This window comes from Brienomyrus brachyistius, chromosome 16 (genome assembly GCF_023856365.1).
Source record: "Brienomyrus brachyistius isolate T26 chromosome 16, BBRACH_0.4, whole genome shotgun sequence".
Lineage (NCBI taxonomy): Eukaryota > Metazoa > Chordata > Actinopteri > Osteoglossiformes > Mormyridae > Brienomyrus > Brienomyrus brachyistius.
Window position 1 is genome coordinate 11,568,720 of NC_064548.1, and position 18,402 is coordinate 11,587,121.

Consider the following 18,402-nt stretch of genomic DNA (forward strand, 5'->3'; position numbering starts at 1 on the left):
TGCTGCGGTTCCTATGCACATCTCCCATTGTTTAGACCCCCCTGGTAGATACCTGGGGGAGGCAGATCAGCCTTGCATGTGCCACGAGAAGCACTTCCGGTGAGAGTGGGCACACCCCACCTAAGTAAATGTTTCCTGCACCACTCCAGGGAGGATCTCACTATGCAAACAATGGCACTATCGTAAGCCTAAAGAACAAGAAGTACTAGACTAAAAATGTCTGTTTGTTTTGGCGTAATTACATTAAGAATGGACTGTAGTCAAACAGGGAATGGTGGGGGCGGGACAAGTCAGTAATGAAACCTCCGGTAGTATCGTCTTGCGATAACAGCCGCGCTTCAGAGTATATTTGTTACATGTCCTTCCTTACAGGAACACCTGTACTAGAACAAAAGTGCTGATGGCATTTGTTCTTCACTTTGAAACAAAGCAAATTCGAATGAAATACTGAAAAGAATAGACAGGGGTTCCAGACACCTGCTTATCCCCCCGTGACCAACTGGAAATTCCTTCTACAAAGACGAACGGGATTAAATTGCTTTGTTATTCTCAGACACAAAGGAAAGATGCCAGCAGTTTGACAATGCCAACAACAAAGGCTGCTGTCACTGAGAAGGTGTACAATGCCACTCAAAGGGAACACAGCCCAGCAGGTACGAGATCTAAAGCAGCATATTTCAAGGCTTTTCTCACAGGAAACACACTGTGTTTAATAAATTGATCTACTATATGAATTAATGGTCTGTGGAGTTTAGTGGATTAGGTGAGAAAGTACTAGGTATTATACAGGAAACTGGATGTCTGGTGTTTTATTCCAAATCAGACTTTGGAGTCTGCAAAAATAACATTCACCCTTCCTGAGAAGGCATGAATGGAGTCTCCTTAAGTCAAGCACAATGACTCATTCCGGCACTCAATTAGGCATTTCATCTCCATTTAAACACAACGTACCAAGGCCAAGGGCGGGCAGTAGGGGTTATGGATGAGAAGGATCTCAGACAGACAGGTAGGTCACAGAGCAGAACAAGAGTGAAAATCATTGACTTTGAGTTAAACAACAGACTGGATTATTATGGAGAAAAGATAGACATCTTTGCTCCAAGAGAATCATACAGTCTAAAAGCACTGCACATTAGGCTAGAAAATGAGATCCGCTCTCTTTTGCTTCATGACCTGCTGAAATATATCTCTTACCATTTCAAAATGAAAGAATATAAAATGTGCTTAAACTTTTCAGTGCTCAGCATTTAAATAAATTACGCATTTAAATCAATGAGGTTTTTTGTGTAGTGCATTTCCACAAGTAATATATCATCAGCGTGTGATAAATTTTCCAAGGGGAATGAAAAGAAAGAAAAACCCATTTCGCAAATATGACAATGAATTAAAAATGCCGGATGCTTGTTTTACTGAGGCATTGTGTTTAAGATTACTAAGGTCCCTCATATAATGACAAAGATTATATAAAGTGCATATATAGAGTGCATTTCAAGCCGCCAGCTGCACACAGCGTTGAGACTGCTGCAGTTGGAAGGATGACTGGATTATGAAACAAGTACATTAATTTGATTAGTATATGCTTTTATCCAAAATTATGTACAACTGGGAAAGTAGGGTCTGGAGCAATTAGAGTTGAGGGTGCAATGGTAAGATCACGCTGCTGACCACGGCATTTGAACCCATAACCTTCCTATTGGAGACACAGCGCCCTAACACACGCTATACCTGCCACCTCCACCCTCACACACTGGAAGACTTAGCTCGATAGGACAGCTCCAGCCACAACAGGCCAGTTCCTGCAGCAGATTGGCATCGGTTTTAAATGTAATGGTTTCATCAATGCTGTGAGCGAGAGGGGAACGAATGCAGCACACCGTCCCTACAAGGCCCGCCTGTGCAGAGGACACCGCATTAAACCTACGCCGGCGCTCACTCTTTACTCCATGACAGCTAATTTCCTGGCTGCCAGCTTGTGCGGACTGCAGTTGTATTTAAGGAATACACCTGTGTCAAACTGCCAGACAACAAGACCCACAAAATCTGCCACCAAATCCAGCTTTGGGCATTTGAGAAAGCAGAAGGAGATTAGTAATAAGGGGGGAAAAAACCTACATATCTTGATATGTAAGACCTAGTAAAAATAAAGTGGATCTCTTTCAAGGCTGAATAACAAATTCAAGGCTGGTTCTGTGCCTAGGGACGCCATACACACTGTCCTATATGCCCTCCACACGCCGTCCATGGATTTATGTAATGAGACGTACCCACTTACGCACCTACTTCCAGACAAAGACAGAACAGTGACAGGCAGACGAATGCCCTTAATCTTTGTCTCTCTGGCCCTTGATTTCAACCTCTAAAACTTCTCGACTTTTAAACCAGCTTCTAGGAGACGGCAGAGTTGCGGGAATTCGCTTTCAGTCATGCAAAAAAGGCAGTAAAAAAAGCATGTGGCTCAGCCCATTGTGGATTAGGAAGTTGTGCCACATTCCCGATCTCCCAAAAACAATAAAAGACAGAGCTTCTCCTATGGGTCCCCTGGCAGATGATGTTGAGTGAATATTCTCCTTGTTGCTTCCACAGCGTTTTCAGTTTAAAGATTAATCTATGAGAGCTGTATGAGAATGGTTGGGACATTAATATTAATTAAGCAGGAAAACTTGAAATTAATCAACTACGCAATTAAAATGCCAGCCACACATAATACAAATTAACATATTCGGTGGTCAAATGAAGTGTTTCAAAATAACTACAAAGAAACCACAAAAAAAAATGAAATTTCATTCCGGATGCTTAAAAGGAGCTAGTGGTACTTACCTTGATTATAACATGTGCTTAATATTGTCAAGAGACTAACGAGGCATGTCTAATTTCTGTCTGTCCATCACATATCGCAAAAGCATATAAGACCGAGTGGCACGGCTGAATGTTTGTGGACATGGGCCTTATCACTTTCCATGTCATCCTAACCCTACATATACAGGGAGACATGTACACTTTGCGCTGACGTGCAGCGACGCATTCCTCCAGACAGGCAGATGTTTCGCAGGAGAAGACACCCAATACTCACATCTGAATTAAACCGCAGCTGGCAGATGCTGCAGGAAATAACTTGCTTTTTCTTTGGAGGGATGGAGACCCCGAACGTGTGGTTGATCACAGCTTTCTGCACAGGGTCCATCTGGAGGACAAGCACATAGGAGAAGCGGCGGTTAATGGTATCCCAGCCCATCCCTGTGATCATGGAAGAGGAGATCCTGGAGTCCCGCACAGAGAAAAACTAATACATACTGGCTGAGTTTGGGGGTTTCAGAAAAGGAACTATAATTGTGTTTGGGACAAAACCACGGTACACAGAATAAACACTGCAGATGGATGAAAACAAAGACAGGTGCGGATATAATGAATGGGTTTCTCCTGCTTTAGCATACAGCAGAGATGCTGTGAGCTCTTTGTTTTTCACGCCCTTTAAGATGCCGGTAGCTATTTCCAAACATGCCCTCAGGATGAGGTGTCAAGGTGAAGGATAAGGAGGCGTGCTGGATGAAGAGCCGATGAGGTCGCAATGAATCCAGCGCCAAGTAGGTAGATCTATCACATTCTGAGACAAACCTCATGCTTTCTTCTAGGCACCTGGGGTCTCGCATATGACTTTGGCAGCAGAACGTCTTAGCAATTACGGGTGAGAGCAGAGGAAACTTACACGACCACAGGCAACTGCGGCTCAGCTGACCGCCGCTTGATTACGTAGCGACTCAGAGACTGACAGAAATCGATGACAAATATGTAGCAAGCAAGTTGAATGTAAAAGATGCAGAAAGACACATATCAACTGGCAAGAGCAAGAAAGGAGTTCGAATGACGGCTGGAAAATCATAGCCGAGTACCTGGAACATGTGTAGGATCTCCATATCAGTTCAAGAGGTGGACCGTATGGAAGATAAGCAGTGTCCGCTCTCAGGACTGTGGTGTGAGCGTACTGCGGTAAGTACCCAGCAGCACTGCTAAACAGCGAATGCATGCATTCTATTACTCCTTCTGTTTTGCTTTCTCTCTCTCTCTCTTACTCTCTCTCTTGCTGCTTTTCGCTCTCTCTCTCTCTCTCGCCTCTCACGCGCACACACCTGCCGGCCTGTCAGCTGATCTTCGGAGACCCTGACTCCTGATTACTACCGAACGTGCGAAGAGCGTCTGTTAACGGCAGTGCGCTGGGGTGTCACTTTGCTCACGGTGAGAATCAAGAAGCCAGTCCATTAAGAATTTATATGTTATTACTCACAGGCAAGGTGAATTACAGAAGAGTCAGAGGGCACCACTCTGCTTCCCCTTAAGTAATACGGCTACTTTTAATCTCGGGATAACCACTGATGCGCCACCGACTGCGTGTATTTCCCGAACTCGCCCTGACTGCCCCAAAAAGGCTCCTTTGAGTAGTATGACAGCTCTGAAGACTAACTCAACCTGACAGATGGCCTTTTGTGTGCACTAATGCAGTACACGGTTTCGGCACGCAGATACCCAAGGGTGTCCAATAATCGTAGTGGGCTCCAAGGGGCAGGCACTTGAGATCATGTCTCATTTATGAAAACAAAGAGCGGAGCCTCTGCAGGCCTGCCCACATGACAACACACGGTGTTCTGCAAGGAGCCGTTTGGTAATCTTTAATTAAAGCACCCCGTTATATAATTTCAGGGACAGCGATATCCTTTTACATAAAAATACCCTCACATGAAAGGTAAAGAAAGCGCATGAAGCCCTGAAAGGCACCAGCTGCTGGATGTTCTTTAGCGTACATTTAATTGGCTGTTTGCTTTTTTCCTGACCTTTCTAAACACTATCCATATATAGACTGCGTTAAAAAAATGTATTTTACTGCTGTTTTTTCCCGCTGTCCATGCTATTCATCACCTGAATGCTGGAGAAATTCCATTTAAAGGTTAGCTTTTAGCTATCACTCAGGCATGGTTAATTACATTTCAGCAACAAGCAGCAGCACAACAAGGACAGACTTCAGGCACCTTATTACCAAGCAACCAATTCCGATCCCGTATGTCATCCCTCTCTCCTTATAGACTCAGTGTAATGTAAAAAGTGATTGGAAATCAAGTCCTGTTTATATATTACCTTCCTGTCCACCCAGTGTGCCAACTAGGACCGCAGTTCTATCAAAACGCCAGCAGAAGAACATGAGCAGGTTAAAATAAACTAAAAGAAACAAATAAACAGTTGAATTGCGGTGCACTGGGTCCTTTGGCAGGGTCCCGCACTTGCCTTATGACAGGCATTCGAAGGGAACGCATTCTGAAAAGCGAGGCTGGATTCAAGGTCTGCTGACAACCCATGGCAATGGCTCACGCAGCCCATCTCAAGTTAGTTGAAATGAAACTTAATTTGCCATTTGTACAGGTACAAAAGCACAAGTGCACTGGAATTCTTCTCGATTAGGTCAAGGTTTGAAAAGAACCGACAAAACTATGCCATACAGAAACAAAGATGTGTCCAGGTTGTTATTATTAATTAAATAAACTTAAACAGATAAGAAAGATAAACTGGGAACACAGATGGATCCAATCTAAGAGCCCATTAAAGTAGGATCCATTAGAAGCAAGCAAAACCAGGTTTCTGTTTTGAGAACATAAGCCAGGATAACAGCACCGTAAATCCGAATGGTGTAACCCTTAGCCACATGCCCTACACATGTTCTTGTGACCATGCCCACGCAGAATGCCGTTACAGCTCTAATGCATGCAGACGAGGATGTCGCTCCATTGATTTTGCAACGAAGAACACTGTTATCTTTGAATCTGAATTAGTACCTCTGTTTCGATAACTCTGATTTGTTCTCAAACAAGCGCAACCAATTCCTTGTGTCTGCAGGAATTTTAATGGGCTGTGGGCAGCATTGTGCGTGTGTGTGTCCAATACTGTACAGAGCAGAATAACCACAGAGAACTGAATGACACCATACCGTGCCAATGATTTTTAACTATGCCACGGCCCACTCAATGAATCAGCCTGAAAATTTTATCCATTCCATATTTTTAACTGCGTCTCAGAAGATCAAAGCCAGATAGATGTCTTTCAATAATCTAATAAATCTTTAAAAGCTTTTAAAGCAACCCAATTCATTGCCTTTAAAAGGATTAGCAGTGATATTTTAACCAGCTGGCTTGAATTTCACATGAGGAGAGGGTCCACCGTTTAATGCATTGTCTGTTTACATATCCGAGTGTAATGATGGATTCAACACTCCATCTATCCCCCCAGTGCTAATGAAAGCCCACAGAACGGATTATGTGCTAAAACACAAAAAAACATGACTGCTTAAAATAAGTGTCTCCCCTTAGCAGGAAAAATACAAGGCAGTGATCAGGGCGCCACTTCTTAAAATTATGTTTAGTATAAGATGTGAACCACTTTTGACAGCAGGAGTTGATGACATGATCTGCTGATTTTGATATTTTTAGCACTGACAAACAACAGCTATAAGTCATGTATGGGCCTGTGTATTACTTCAAATAAAAAGTTTCTTTGATCAAAGGATTCTTTAAAACTCTGAAACAAGTAAAAGATATTTTGCTATAATGGTATGTTAGCAATTGGTCAGGTTTGTGAAGCCCGGGATGAATTCACATTAATGATGCCAGATATTTTCTGGCCTCGATCCACAGCTGCCCTTGTTACCATGGAGAAGAAGCACAATCATCATGAAGGGTGGCATGGTCAGCATATGAATAGCTAACTTTCTTAATCAAAAACAGTCAATCCTTATTTCTTAGAAAAAAAGATAAAATCTCAAAATAAGGGGCCACAGGAATGTCAGCAAATTACACACATTACTTACTGCAACCAAATTAAAAGAACGATAACCTTTTTCATTTGTAGGAAATACTTCAGCTGGTGGCATCATTATACTGAGATTACATATAATTGAGTTCTCTTTCAATACTGTGATTACAGCTTTGAGCAGCAGTTAATTTCCAGCAATAGCAGTACTGCAGTTCCTTTGTTCCTTGAGACAACAGAAGCTGAGCTAAACACACTTATTTGAGAGAGACTGATTTTGACAGGCTGCCATGTCTTTAGGCGAGACTTCCACTTCCACTGTCACATTAGGCCTTAGGAGGGCTGTGGAGAGGCTAGCAGTACAGCCAACACACAGTTAAATAAAACCAGCCCCTCAATTACTCTGAATGTTTAAGTTCATCAGATCTCTCCGCTACCTGCTGATATCATGACACCTGCATTTTGGGGAAAGAAAGGCAAAAATCAATTTTTACTCCTCTCTGGTCAAAGTGGACATTGCTTTTGGAATGGGTGCGGGCAGTGAATCGATGCCCAAGGGCTCCATTTCGCTCAGTATGCAAGCAGCATCTCTGTCACACATGCACAGACTTTTTAAATTGACTCTCTGCTAATTGCAAATTAATAGCTAGGAGCTGAACTCTGCCTGCAGCACCATACCGTTGTAGTCTTCCTGAAGCAAGGGCAGTATTGTTCTCCATTTCCTGTTGACGACACAATTGCACACCGCTACTGTTGAAACGTCGTTGTGCATCGCAACAATCTGGGCTTTGAAAGTCACACTCGGACCGCCAAACACTGACGGCAAGCGCAAGATGGGAGGTGCCGTAAAGGCAAGCACTAGTGCTGCTTACGCTATGACTTACGGCAAGCTTACCGTGTTGAAATTGGGGAAGAGCCCGGCGGGAGAACTCGTATCCACTGAGAAGGACATGAACGGTTTTATATCGAGCGTGGACTGCATCATCAGAGGAGGTGTCCGCACCAGCGCAGGAAGCGTGTTGCTATGGCATGAACTTCCTGCAAAGACAGCAAGAGAGAGCAGAAGGGAGAAGTGACACAGGCGCATTTAACGCAGAGAGGAAGATTTCTTCTCAGCGTTCTTAAGCAGCCCACTTAGGATGAGGGGCACAGCCCAGTGCGGGCAGGTTTCTGGCAGAGGAGCTCATCGGTATGGGGATGTGAACATGACATGCGGATCACTTTGTCCGGTAGGGTGTTGTGACCGAGGCCGTTTCTCCCGGCTGTGAGGATTCAGGCACAGGCTCACAACACCTATATTACGTTTCTGACACTCGGACACAACTAGCCGGAGAAAAATCTACGTCAGCGTCCAGGAGCCATCCTGCATTGCTGTGGGTGTCAGCAGCAGTTGCACACTGGACCCAACTTTTGCATTTTCACCAAACACAGGTGTGAGAGTGTGTGCTTGTGCCCTGCAATGGGCTGACATTCCTGTTTCAGGACGTATGCCAGCCTTTGCTGCTGCCTATAGGCTCCAGACCCCACCCCCGCATCCCTGATCAGGATAAGTGGTTACAGTGGATGGATGGCTGGATGGATGGATGGATTGATAGCAGGCACTAAGGAACTATGCACTAGTTAATCAAGACGCATGCAGTGATGCACGCCAGACCACACGATCTCAACCACAAGAGCCGCCAACCAGCTGGAGGAAAACAACGACCAGATGTTCAACCAGGAAATACAGACGACACGCAAGACCCCTTTTACCCTCTTTTTTTTTTGTAAATGCATGCATGTGGAGCGGCAGCAATCCAAATGATTTAACGCTTTCTGGAGGAACGGGCCACCTGTTTAATTCCTTGAAGGCTCAGGATGCAGAAAAATGCCAGATGCATAAAGCACACGCACAGACCATCGCAACACTCCCGCTGAATATTGTGCCCAGGAGATTTGAGATTCTCCTCTCTGTCACGGTGAAAGTCAGCCTCTCAAGTCTTGCACTGATTGGGCAGTGATCATCAAATGCATCAGGAGCCTGGGGCATTGGGTGCTGAAGTCCCGAATGAATCTGAAAGAACCCTGAGTGAATTTTTATTTGTTGCCTTTTTTGTTTTAACAACCCTGCTCTCAGTCTGAGAATTCCATACACCACAAAGGTTCTAGACCAGGGCAGCGTTTCCAAAAACCTTCATAGTGCTGCGATCACAGAGAGAGAATTCGAAATGATGACCCTCGGACAGATTAGGTCTTTGGGCTAAGCTCCTGATGTCTTAAGATCCTATCAACGTCCCTAGTGATCGTCACTGTCACAGCCTGAGCGGTTCAACATCACAGCTCCGCTGCTGTTATCCTGGCTCCGGCAAAGCTGAAAAATGCACCACAGCACAGAGGGAAAATCAGGCAAAGATCCTGATCCATAATGGAAGCAAGGAAAATTACAGCATTTCTGCTGAGAGCGCAGGAGTTGCAGTGATTAATTTCACGTGAACTAAATCAGTGATGCGAAATTAAAAATTTGAATTAAAGATTCGGAGGCATCACACGCAGATTTCTACAAAAAGCCGGGGAATACAGAACATTGTTTACATACAAGCAGAAATGAATCTGCAAGTCGACGCAGATGAGCCATGGTCTCAGCAGTGAACCACCTGTGAAAAACAGTGAAAAACGCAGGCAAGTACCTAACATTCAGTTAGTTACATGGCCCTGTTTGTGAACATCAGGCTTTTCAAAACACAACCCAGAGGCAATTAAGGGGCGATCAGTGTTTTTATTTAATTAGGCAATAACTAACTTGTAAATTGTACATCGAAGTACATTTCATTTAAAGTGACAGCAAGTAATCACGAAGGAAGTACTGCCATTTAAAAAAATGAAATGAAGGGGAAAAAAAACTATTTTGTAATGAAAAGTGAAAAACATTAACTTATTACCACTTACACAAGGCTATTCTCATTACAACTTTAACAGTATTTTCATATATATTTACACACACACACATACACACAGATTTTATAAGTACGTGATACAACATAAAATTATTCAAAGGCATTTAGCTGCACTAAACAAGAACAATGAAAGAATTTGTACCGAAAATTAGTCCCCCCTACTAATACGCTTCTTTTTACTTATTGGTATCATACATACATGTAATAGTATCCAATAGGTACTATGTACAGTTGTGTATATATTGAATACACTATGTATGTGCATAAATGACTATGCGTGCGTAAATGATTACCACAAACAAGAAAGCTTTTTGAAATGGGAAGACTGAGTTCTGCCGGATTCGCTCAAGGCTGCTAAATCAAAGGAGGGAATGTGGCTTTTTCTGACCTCATTCCACTTTTTCATCTCTTCTGTGTTGTACTTCAAGTAATTGTGGAGAGTGTGGGGAACAATGCTTGAAGACTATTAGGGGGCACTGTGAACTCGTCTTCCCCGCGGCTGCCTCTGTGATCAGGATTGTGTCTTGGTTTTCTTAATGGTGGTCAAGGCCAGCCATTAACTCTGATGACAGTATGGGCCCAGGCTCCACAACGGCCTATGATTGTTCAGCAAACTAAGATGAAAGAGCATAACCCTCCTGTGGTTCCTGTGTGGGCACGTTTGCATGTAAGGAGGGTTATTTGTGTGTGCGCACTTGTTTTAGTCCTTGTGTACCTTCAAGTGATTTCTTTAATGAATGATCAGTCCACATATGTGTGTATGTGTGTGTATGTGAGGGGAAATTCAAATTAAATTGCCTAGATTACCTTTATCGACCCCCTTCTAAGAAAACACAAAGGCTTATGCGAATTGGGGGCTGTAGTGATTCACATTGCCAAAGAGGTCAAGTTCAACAATGGGGAATAATTGTCACAGCGGTCTTTTTTATTCAACAGAACAAGTCAACGATAGAGATGTAGATGTAGATGTTGACCTTTTGCTTCTCAACCCACATGTCTCCTAAAATACCTCATCAATTCAGGGAGAAAAACCAATTAAGAGCAATGCTTGTTACCTGGGTAACAATGCTGAGTACAGCTCGATAGTACAGAAATATTACGGCAGAAGGAAAGGAGTTTTATACATAGAAAGAGAGAGAGAGGAAGACAAAGAGTGCCTTGCAGCAAACATTTACATTGTTAAAATTGTTTAACCATAGACAGCAAAGACACTTGAAAGCAGGGCAAAATTTCTAGAAACTTCTGGTTTGGATACTGTCAAACCGTGGTGGGGGGTTAACTCAGGTGAAGATTAAATCCATTTCACATCACGTGTGGCTTATCACTGATCATACACGACCAGGTTCCGAAAACACATGCCCAGATCCTGATAGGCGAGTTCAAACTCGGCTAGAGTCCTTTCTAAGACCCAGTTTTTTTGGCTTACTTCATGTCCCCTTCGTTGACACCGAAACTGCTGTCTTCGCTTCTTGTTCCTTTACACTGTTTTGTGAAACACATCTTCACTCCTGCACTGAAATAAAGCCCCTATTCCCTGCTCCTATTCCGGTACCACATGGTTCTGCTTGCCATCCCTCCCGGAGTGGGTCGTACAGGTACATTACACGTATTCATTAAGGGCTGCTGTCCTCTCTATGGTGACCACCCACAGGGTACTGTGAAGCAAAATACCTCATTAGCAAGCAGTAGAGTCTGTCCTCTACTTAAAGTTTTTACCCTTTCTTGTAGGTATTCACACTTACAAGTGTGAAGACTTGATTATGGATTATGAATCAGATGAAAGGACATTACGTCAAGAGGTACAGAACAACCGGAAGTTAATTATGGTAATTATCGTTAATTATGGTAATTCCTCTCCTTGGACACGGTTTGTGAGTAACGCTAAAAGTTTTCATGAGATAAACTGGCATTACTCCTCCTGGCAAAAATACACAATAATGTAGTTGCAAGCAATGTGAAGAAAATATTGTACATCCTGGTTCATGTTTTATAACATGTTTCACATCTTTTGAAATAAATCCCTTAATGAGAAACGCCATTTCAGAATATGTCTACAGAGCTTATGACAGAAACAGTCTGCTGTCTTTTACTGAAAAAGAAATGCAAAGATATTATAGGCAGTGTATGGTTCAAGAGAACTGTAGGGTGAAAAACCAGACATGGAACAGCCAGGGCTGCGCTGTCCGCTGCACGTCGCTCCTGTTTGTCCTGTTTGATCAACATCCTGTGTGAAGTTCAGCCCCTTCACACTGACCACACTCAAGCACTTTCACAACTCTGCCGTGACTCTTATCAGAGACTTCCTTTGCGACCGAAACATCTTGCAGCTCCAGGAGCTCCTGCAGCCTCCAGGCAGCCCAAAACTGCTGGAAAGTCAGCATGAAAACTGGGCCAGCTTTACCTGTCCCCACGCCTCCCCCATCCATGCAGTGCCAACCACATCCTCTCCGCCACACAGTGTCTATCATCTCACTGGATTGTGCACCTCAGCCCCGCCTCTGGGACTCTCCCAGTTTTTGCAATAGCCTTTTCAAAGAGACTGAGCACAATGAGAAAAAGAGCAGTAGATATGCTTTTTTATCCCCTCGGTTGCCAGAGGGATATGAATGTCTAATTTCGCACTTCACTATCCCCCCAGTACAGCTGGGTGTCTACTGTGTTTAAATTTTTGAGCACAACAGCTGTCTTTATCCTGGAATTTCTAACAGGCTACCAACCCAGTGCCTCACCTGCACTGACACCAGCTGCAGTGGTATTTTACTCAGTTTCATATATTAACCCTCTCCACCGCCCAGCTATTACAGGGGGCTGTGACATTTTCTATGCACGGCGAAGGTCTTCAGGGTCCCGTGGCGAGGTTGACTTTCGACTTACGTTTCCTCACGACCATTACGACCTCTCCACTCAGAATGGGCTAGACGACAGCGAATCAAAAAGAGCACGGCAGGAATTTTTTTTCTTTTATCAAAGGTTAGCGGGACCTCTGCTGCAGCATACCCAATCAAGTCTTTATAAGACCGTTCCGCCTAATAGTCCGAAACATTCTGCAGACTCCACTCGATGAGAATCTACGAAAAGGTCGCCGAGAAATTAAAAGTGTTCTTTGCGCTTATAGGAAACCCGACTTCTTGCTCTTTGCTGATAACTTTTCTGAATCACTCGTTATTACTCACAAAAATTTTCCTTATTAGATTATAGACTCAGTGCTACTGTGCTGATGCTGAGAGTTCTGTGAAGAGTCAAGTCCAATAATCAACAATTACAGTTACATGTAACATAATATTATTGATTCATACCTTGGAGTACGCTGACAATGGGTGACGGTGATATTAAAGGGACAGCGCACTAAGAGGGTGAGGTGTCCTTTTGGGCTTCTTCTGAGAGGGGATTTCAGTTGTGACAAGAATCAGATTCAGTGTTCAGATTCAGATTCAGAGACAAGAATGACTGAGGCTGAAAGAGGGTTGACGTATTCATTCTACACTAATAGACAACGTACAATGCCCTTTTGAAATGCAATTTGGGAAGCAGTTATTAGTAGTCAGTCTGGCCTTACTTTAATCCTAATTACAGGTTTAAAAACTTGATCACACTTTCTGATTTGATAATACACATGAGATGTTTTGATTTACTGGCTGAGGAAAAGACCCCATTCGCCCCCGAAATGTAGTAATTTAAATACTTTTTCTTTTTATGAGTGTGGTAGGATTCCATCCAGAAAAACCTTTTTATGTTCCTTTAGAAAGTCAGATTGCAATTCACAGGGCGTGGATCACAACATAAAGTTCCCAATAAGTACTTTCATCGTTACATTTTCATGGCACCATGAATGTGTGAGAAACCCAGCAATTGAAGATGCAAAATTTACAACCACCGGTGAAAGAGTCACATGATACAATTTTCTTTGGGTATTCAGGAAATCAAGTGGCGCGGAATAAAGCTGTGTGATTTAATATAATTTTGGGTGGAGACATGCTGCAAACGCAACCTGATGGCAGGTCAGTCACGTCAGGTCTCCTGACCGGACAACGTGATTGGCTGGCGTGAGCAGAGTGACACTGTATTATTTCCCTCCCCACACAACAATACAGTGAGATAAAGAAGATCTGCGTGTCAAATAGAACCAATTAGTCAGCGTAACCCCCCTCCTTGGTAACAGCGTGTGAGGTGAGTGTTCATGCTCAGTGGAGCAAAGAAGGCAGGATACCTGCTGGCCACCGCTGCTCCTGGCTTTAATGTAACCAAAGCAGCTTGTTCCTGTGCTGGGGCTCAGGTGAGCGACAGACTCTTCTATGGTAGCAAGAGGCTGGAAGCCATAAATGTGGGGCGCTGGAACCTGCTACATAGTGAGGGAAAAGACAGGAACTCCCCCCCCCAGGACAAAGCTCAAAACAGCTATGTTGAGCAGTAAAAACAGAGAACTGGAATGCAGAAAGTCGAAAAGCTGAAAGGTGACTCGTTTGGGTTTTATTTGCGGAACTTTGCCGAAACACGGTACGGTGCCAGCGTCGTGTCCGGCGTTTCTATGATGTTATGCTTCTAAAACCGCAGCAAAATAAGAAAATCATGACTATGACATCATATTTTCTCTGGCTCCTAGGGTAACTAGCTAAGTAGAAGCACACGGTTGAAAATAGAGCAGTGTAAGTCCATGCCTTAAGAGGTATTTGTAAAATTAAACTGCAGGAGAACTCATTTAATTCCAAGAAATTTCTCTGTTGACAGACAGGGGGACAATTTCCGATGGCAAAAAGGCTGCAGATGCTTCGGATTAACCGCACCCGGTGCCCCTAGGATACCAGTTTATCATCCATGCGGCATTCATTTCATCAGTGACTTTCCTTTGAGCTCACCGTGTATTTGAAACCTTATTTAATGCCTGAATCTAGCACGAAGTTAAGTGAGAGGCCCTGTCAGGTATCAGACCTCTGCATGAAGATACTACACAGGGTGCGTGTCTACACAGGGTGTGTGTCTGCACAGGTTGTGTGTCTACACAGGGTGTGTGTCTGCATAGGGTGTGTGTCTGCACAGGTTGTGTTTCTGCACAGGGTGTGTGTCTGCATAGGTTGTGTGTCTACACAGGGTGTGTGTCTGCATAGGTTGTGTGTCTGCACAGGGTGTGTGTCTGCACAGGGTGTGTGTCTGCACAGGGTGTGTGTCTGCACAGGTTGCAATAAATGTACTGGGACTTGAGTCATCTGGAGTCTGAGGGACGCATTCAGTGCAAAGGTTTCCACTGACAATTTCACTTACAACATTTGTTATTATTATTATTATTATAGAAAAATGTCTGAAGAATACAACCAACTGTAAAGGCAGTCTCAACATACAAAACAATTTTGTAGAACAGATGTTTTTGACTTAAAATGTTTTGTGATTATCATGTGACACCAAGGGTGAAATGTTGATGTCGTCATAGAGTATGTGCACCCCCCCACAATTAAATTAAATAACGTTCAATATTTTCTCAGTAAAACCTGCAAGTACTTGCAAGTAAAACAAGTTTGAATACAACCGTAAATCCTTAACTGATTGTAGTGTAAAGGTTAATATTACTACGTTATACAGAACCTGATATACTTCAGCTATATAAAAAGTCAAAATAAATATTACGAGATAGAGTCCATAAATTTAGTTAGTTATTTCATTGGGCAAATGGGTACATGCTGTATTCTGTAAACCAGTTAGGCATGAGTGGTCAGTTACATGGTTACCAACCACCACCGTTCTGGGAAAATATAATAAACAACTAAATTTTATTTAAGCGCAGATGTGATACCTTGAAGGATAATAGTATTTAAATAGGAATGTGCACCACTTCACCCTAAAAGTCCCTTGACAACATGGGAACATTTAATTAGCATAAGTGGGCAACAAAACAAGGATTCAGTTCCAGCAAAGGCAGTGTGACACATCCGTCATCATACGTGGCCAAGTCAGTTTGCCTGTCATAAGGTTTTTATATTATGCACATAACTATTCAGAAAAAGGTCTTGGACTAGAGAGAGAAAGCCCTTCCTCTCAGGTCATCACTGCCCACACTGCCTACTACATCTCCCATGCTGAGGGTATGATGAGGAGAGGAGAATCCAGCAGGGCGACATCATCAAACCCTGCCAGGGAACATCTGTCCGACACATGATTATTTGATCGGAAACCAGCATTTTTGTTAAACTGTTGGCAGTTTAGCTTGTGTCTTTGAATGCACAGCAGAGAAAATCCAGCAGTCTGAAAACAATTTGTTATTTCTGACCATAAACACAGGAGAGCTCATGCAGCATCTCTAAAAATAGGAATGCGAGGATTTGATTCATATTCCAAATTCAATTAAATTGTGTTCAGCTTGATACATAATGCCTGTCCCAATGTGGCTGCCCCACATCACCCTGCATACGCTGCTGTGAGCCTAGGAATAAAATGTACTTTTAACAGCATAACTTTACGGCATGTTTCTCAAACAAGTTACACTTTTAAATTCTGTTAGAAAGCCCTTCACAAGCTTGGAAATAAACTGATGGCAACACAATTAAAACAGGAAAATTCCGGGTAAAAAAAATACTATGACGATTGTAAAAGAGGTATCCATATCCTACGAAAGGGGCGGCATGAAAACCTTATGTGGGAGGGAGCTGACGGGGGAGGGTCATTACCTCTCCTACTGGGTAAACGAGTGACTCAGAGACTAAACTCTACTGGTGTGAGTCAGTCCACCTGTACGCAGCATGGATGGGAGCGAGAAACTAAGAGCAGGGTGTACATCTAGGTCAGCACGCCCATGTTTACCCAGTAATAAAGCACCCTTAAGTTTACCTAATGCCATATTCTGTAGCCATCAAGACTGTACATCCCGACGGTAACTGAATTAGGGGTGTTTGTGTGTGTGTCTGTGTGTGTATGAGATAGACAGATTGGGAGTGAATCGTTTCTCCACAATGGGGGGGTACAGCCCTTCCGGGAGGGAAGACATAGTGAGGCAATCAGCCCCTAGCTGCCGGAACACCTGAGTTCTCAGCTGCAAGGACAATGAGGGCAGACGGCCACCACCAATCAGGCCAGCAAGGCGAGCAAAAAAGCAGCGGCATGCGACTGATTTTAAGTGGAGCTGAACTGGAACGCAGAGTAAACACGGCGGGATGCCGACCCCGCAAGGTGGCAAAACTCAGCTGAGAAAGACACAATATAATCTCTTTCATCACGCCTGCAATCTGCGGCTGCCTAAGCAGCGACTATGACATTAGCCTCAGATTCAATGTGCCTCTCTCTGACTTCTGTGTGAAATTGTCTCTCTGGACACAGTCAAAGCTGATAAAAATCAAAATCCATGTCCTTCAAACAACCTCAGCTCCGAGGAATAAGTTTACAGTCACCAGTACTGACACAAAACGCCCTTCCTGGTCATAGTTAAGAGGTGTTTTTTTTTTTATCAAGGTGTGTATATACAGAGGGAACAAATAATATTTTTATGATTGTACCTTAAAGGGTAGCTATTTATGCAGTATTTTTGGAGCACAGCTGGGTTGTTCGTTGTCAGTAACAGCATGTTACTAAGTTGATCTTTAACCATGAAGAACTAACAAGAACTCTGGCTTTGATAGTCATTAACTGGGGAAAAAAGGGGAATATGAAAGAAAAAAATAGAAAATAATCTGTGAAATAATTAAACGAATTCACTTGTGAAATGTGCTGGAGCATTTGCTCTTCAAAACACGAAAAACAACAACATAAAAACGTCCCATCACTTGATCTATGGTTCACAGCAGGAAGAAAGTTAATAGTATTAGAAGCAAATGCTGTTTAACGCAACAAGAATTTCTGGTGCCAGTTGAACGTGATGCTGGTAAATTGCTCAAAGTGAATCAATTAAGCATAATTGCTCATTATATGCAGAAATCACAAAAAAAAAATGGAGAACCAGCATACAAACAAGACTTCGAAATCCTTCTGTATAGAGTAACTAAAAATATATAAAAATCCATTTGTAGCCATGGTTATTGAATTTAATGTGTTAAGTTTGTCCTAGTGTTTCAGACAAAGAAGTGGCTTTATGTTACGCTTCTTATGTTTCCCTCTGTAAGCGTTCGTATTCTGAGAATGAGTTGTGTTTTTTCTGCAAGTCAGTCTCGTAAACTGATTTTACCAGTAGCTCGTCTTGTTTTGGCTCTGTAGTTTCCAAGGAAATAAAAAACAGCAAGAAGTTCCTTTGCATGCCTCCCACAACATCAACAAACAACAGTAAGACTATACCTTCTACCGAAAATAATGACCCCTTATACAGAATTCTGCCCTCTAAACTCCTAGCTCTGGGTTGTCTAAGATGGACAAATATTTGCTGATATTATGCCACTAGCCTGGAGTAACATGCCATTAATAATTCTGTGAAGACAGACATTTTGTTCCTGTTTTGATTTTTTGTTTACAGAATTTGTGACTTCCCTCCAATACACTGGCTTATTAAACTTAATAAGATTTTATTTTCGGCATTGTGTACCCTGCAGGCATTGCAAAATATTCAGAGATGATCTGATCTAGGAAGCTTTTTAAAAGTTGCATCACAAATGTTCGTAAATGCTTCTGTGATAGCTGACACAAACCTTGAAAATGCCTCATGTTATGTTGCGGGGACGGTGTTGTCCTCAAAAAAGGCACCTTCTCCTATCATACCAAACTATTGAGAGCAATT

At 42.9% G+C, this 18,402-nt stretch overlaps 1 protein-coding gene across 6 annotated transcripts in view; it reads right to left on the reverse strand.

The window, feature by feature from the left end:
- znf385b (zinc finger protein 385B) overlaps positions 1-18,402 on the reverse strand; it is a 71,217-nt gene that overhangs the window by 11,916 nt on the left and 40,899 nt on the right. For all 6 annotated transcript variants that reach the window (XM_048979542.1, XM_048979541.1, XM_048979544.1 and 3 more), the window contains 2 exons: positions 7,682-7,824; positions 3,071-3,181 (listed from right to left, as the gene is read on the reverse strand). In XM_048979542.1, the coding sequence (XP_048835499.1) occupies positions 3,071-3,181; positions 7,682-7,824 (254 nt within the window). The remainder of the gene's footprint in view (positions 1-3,070; positions 3,182-7,681; positions 7,825-18,402) is intronic.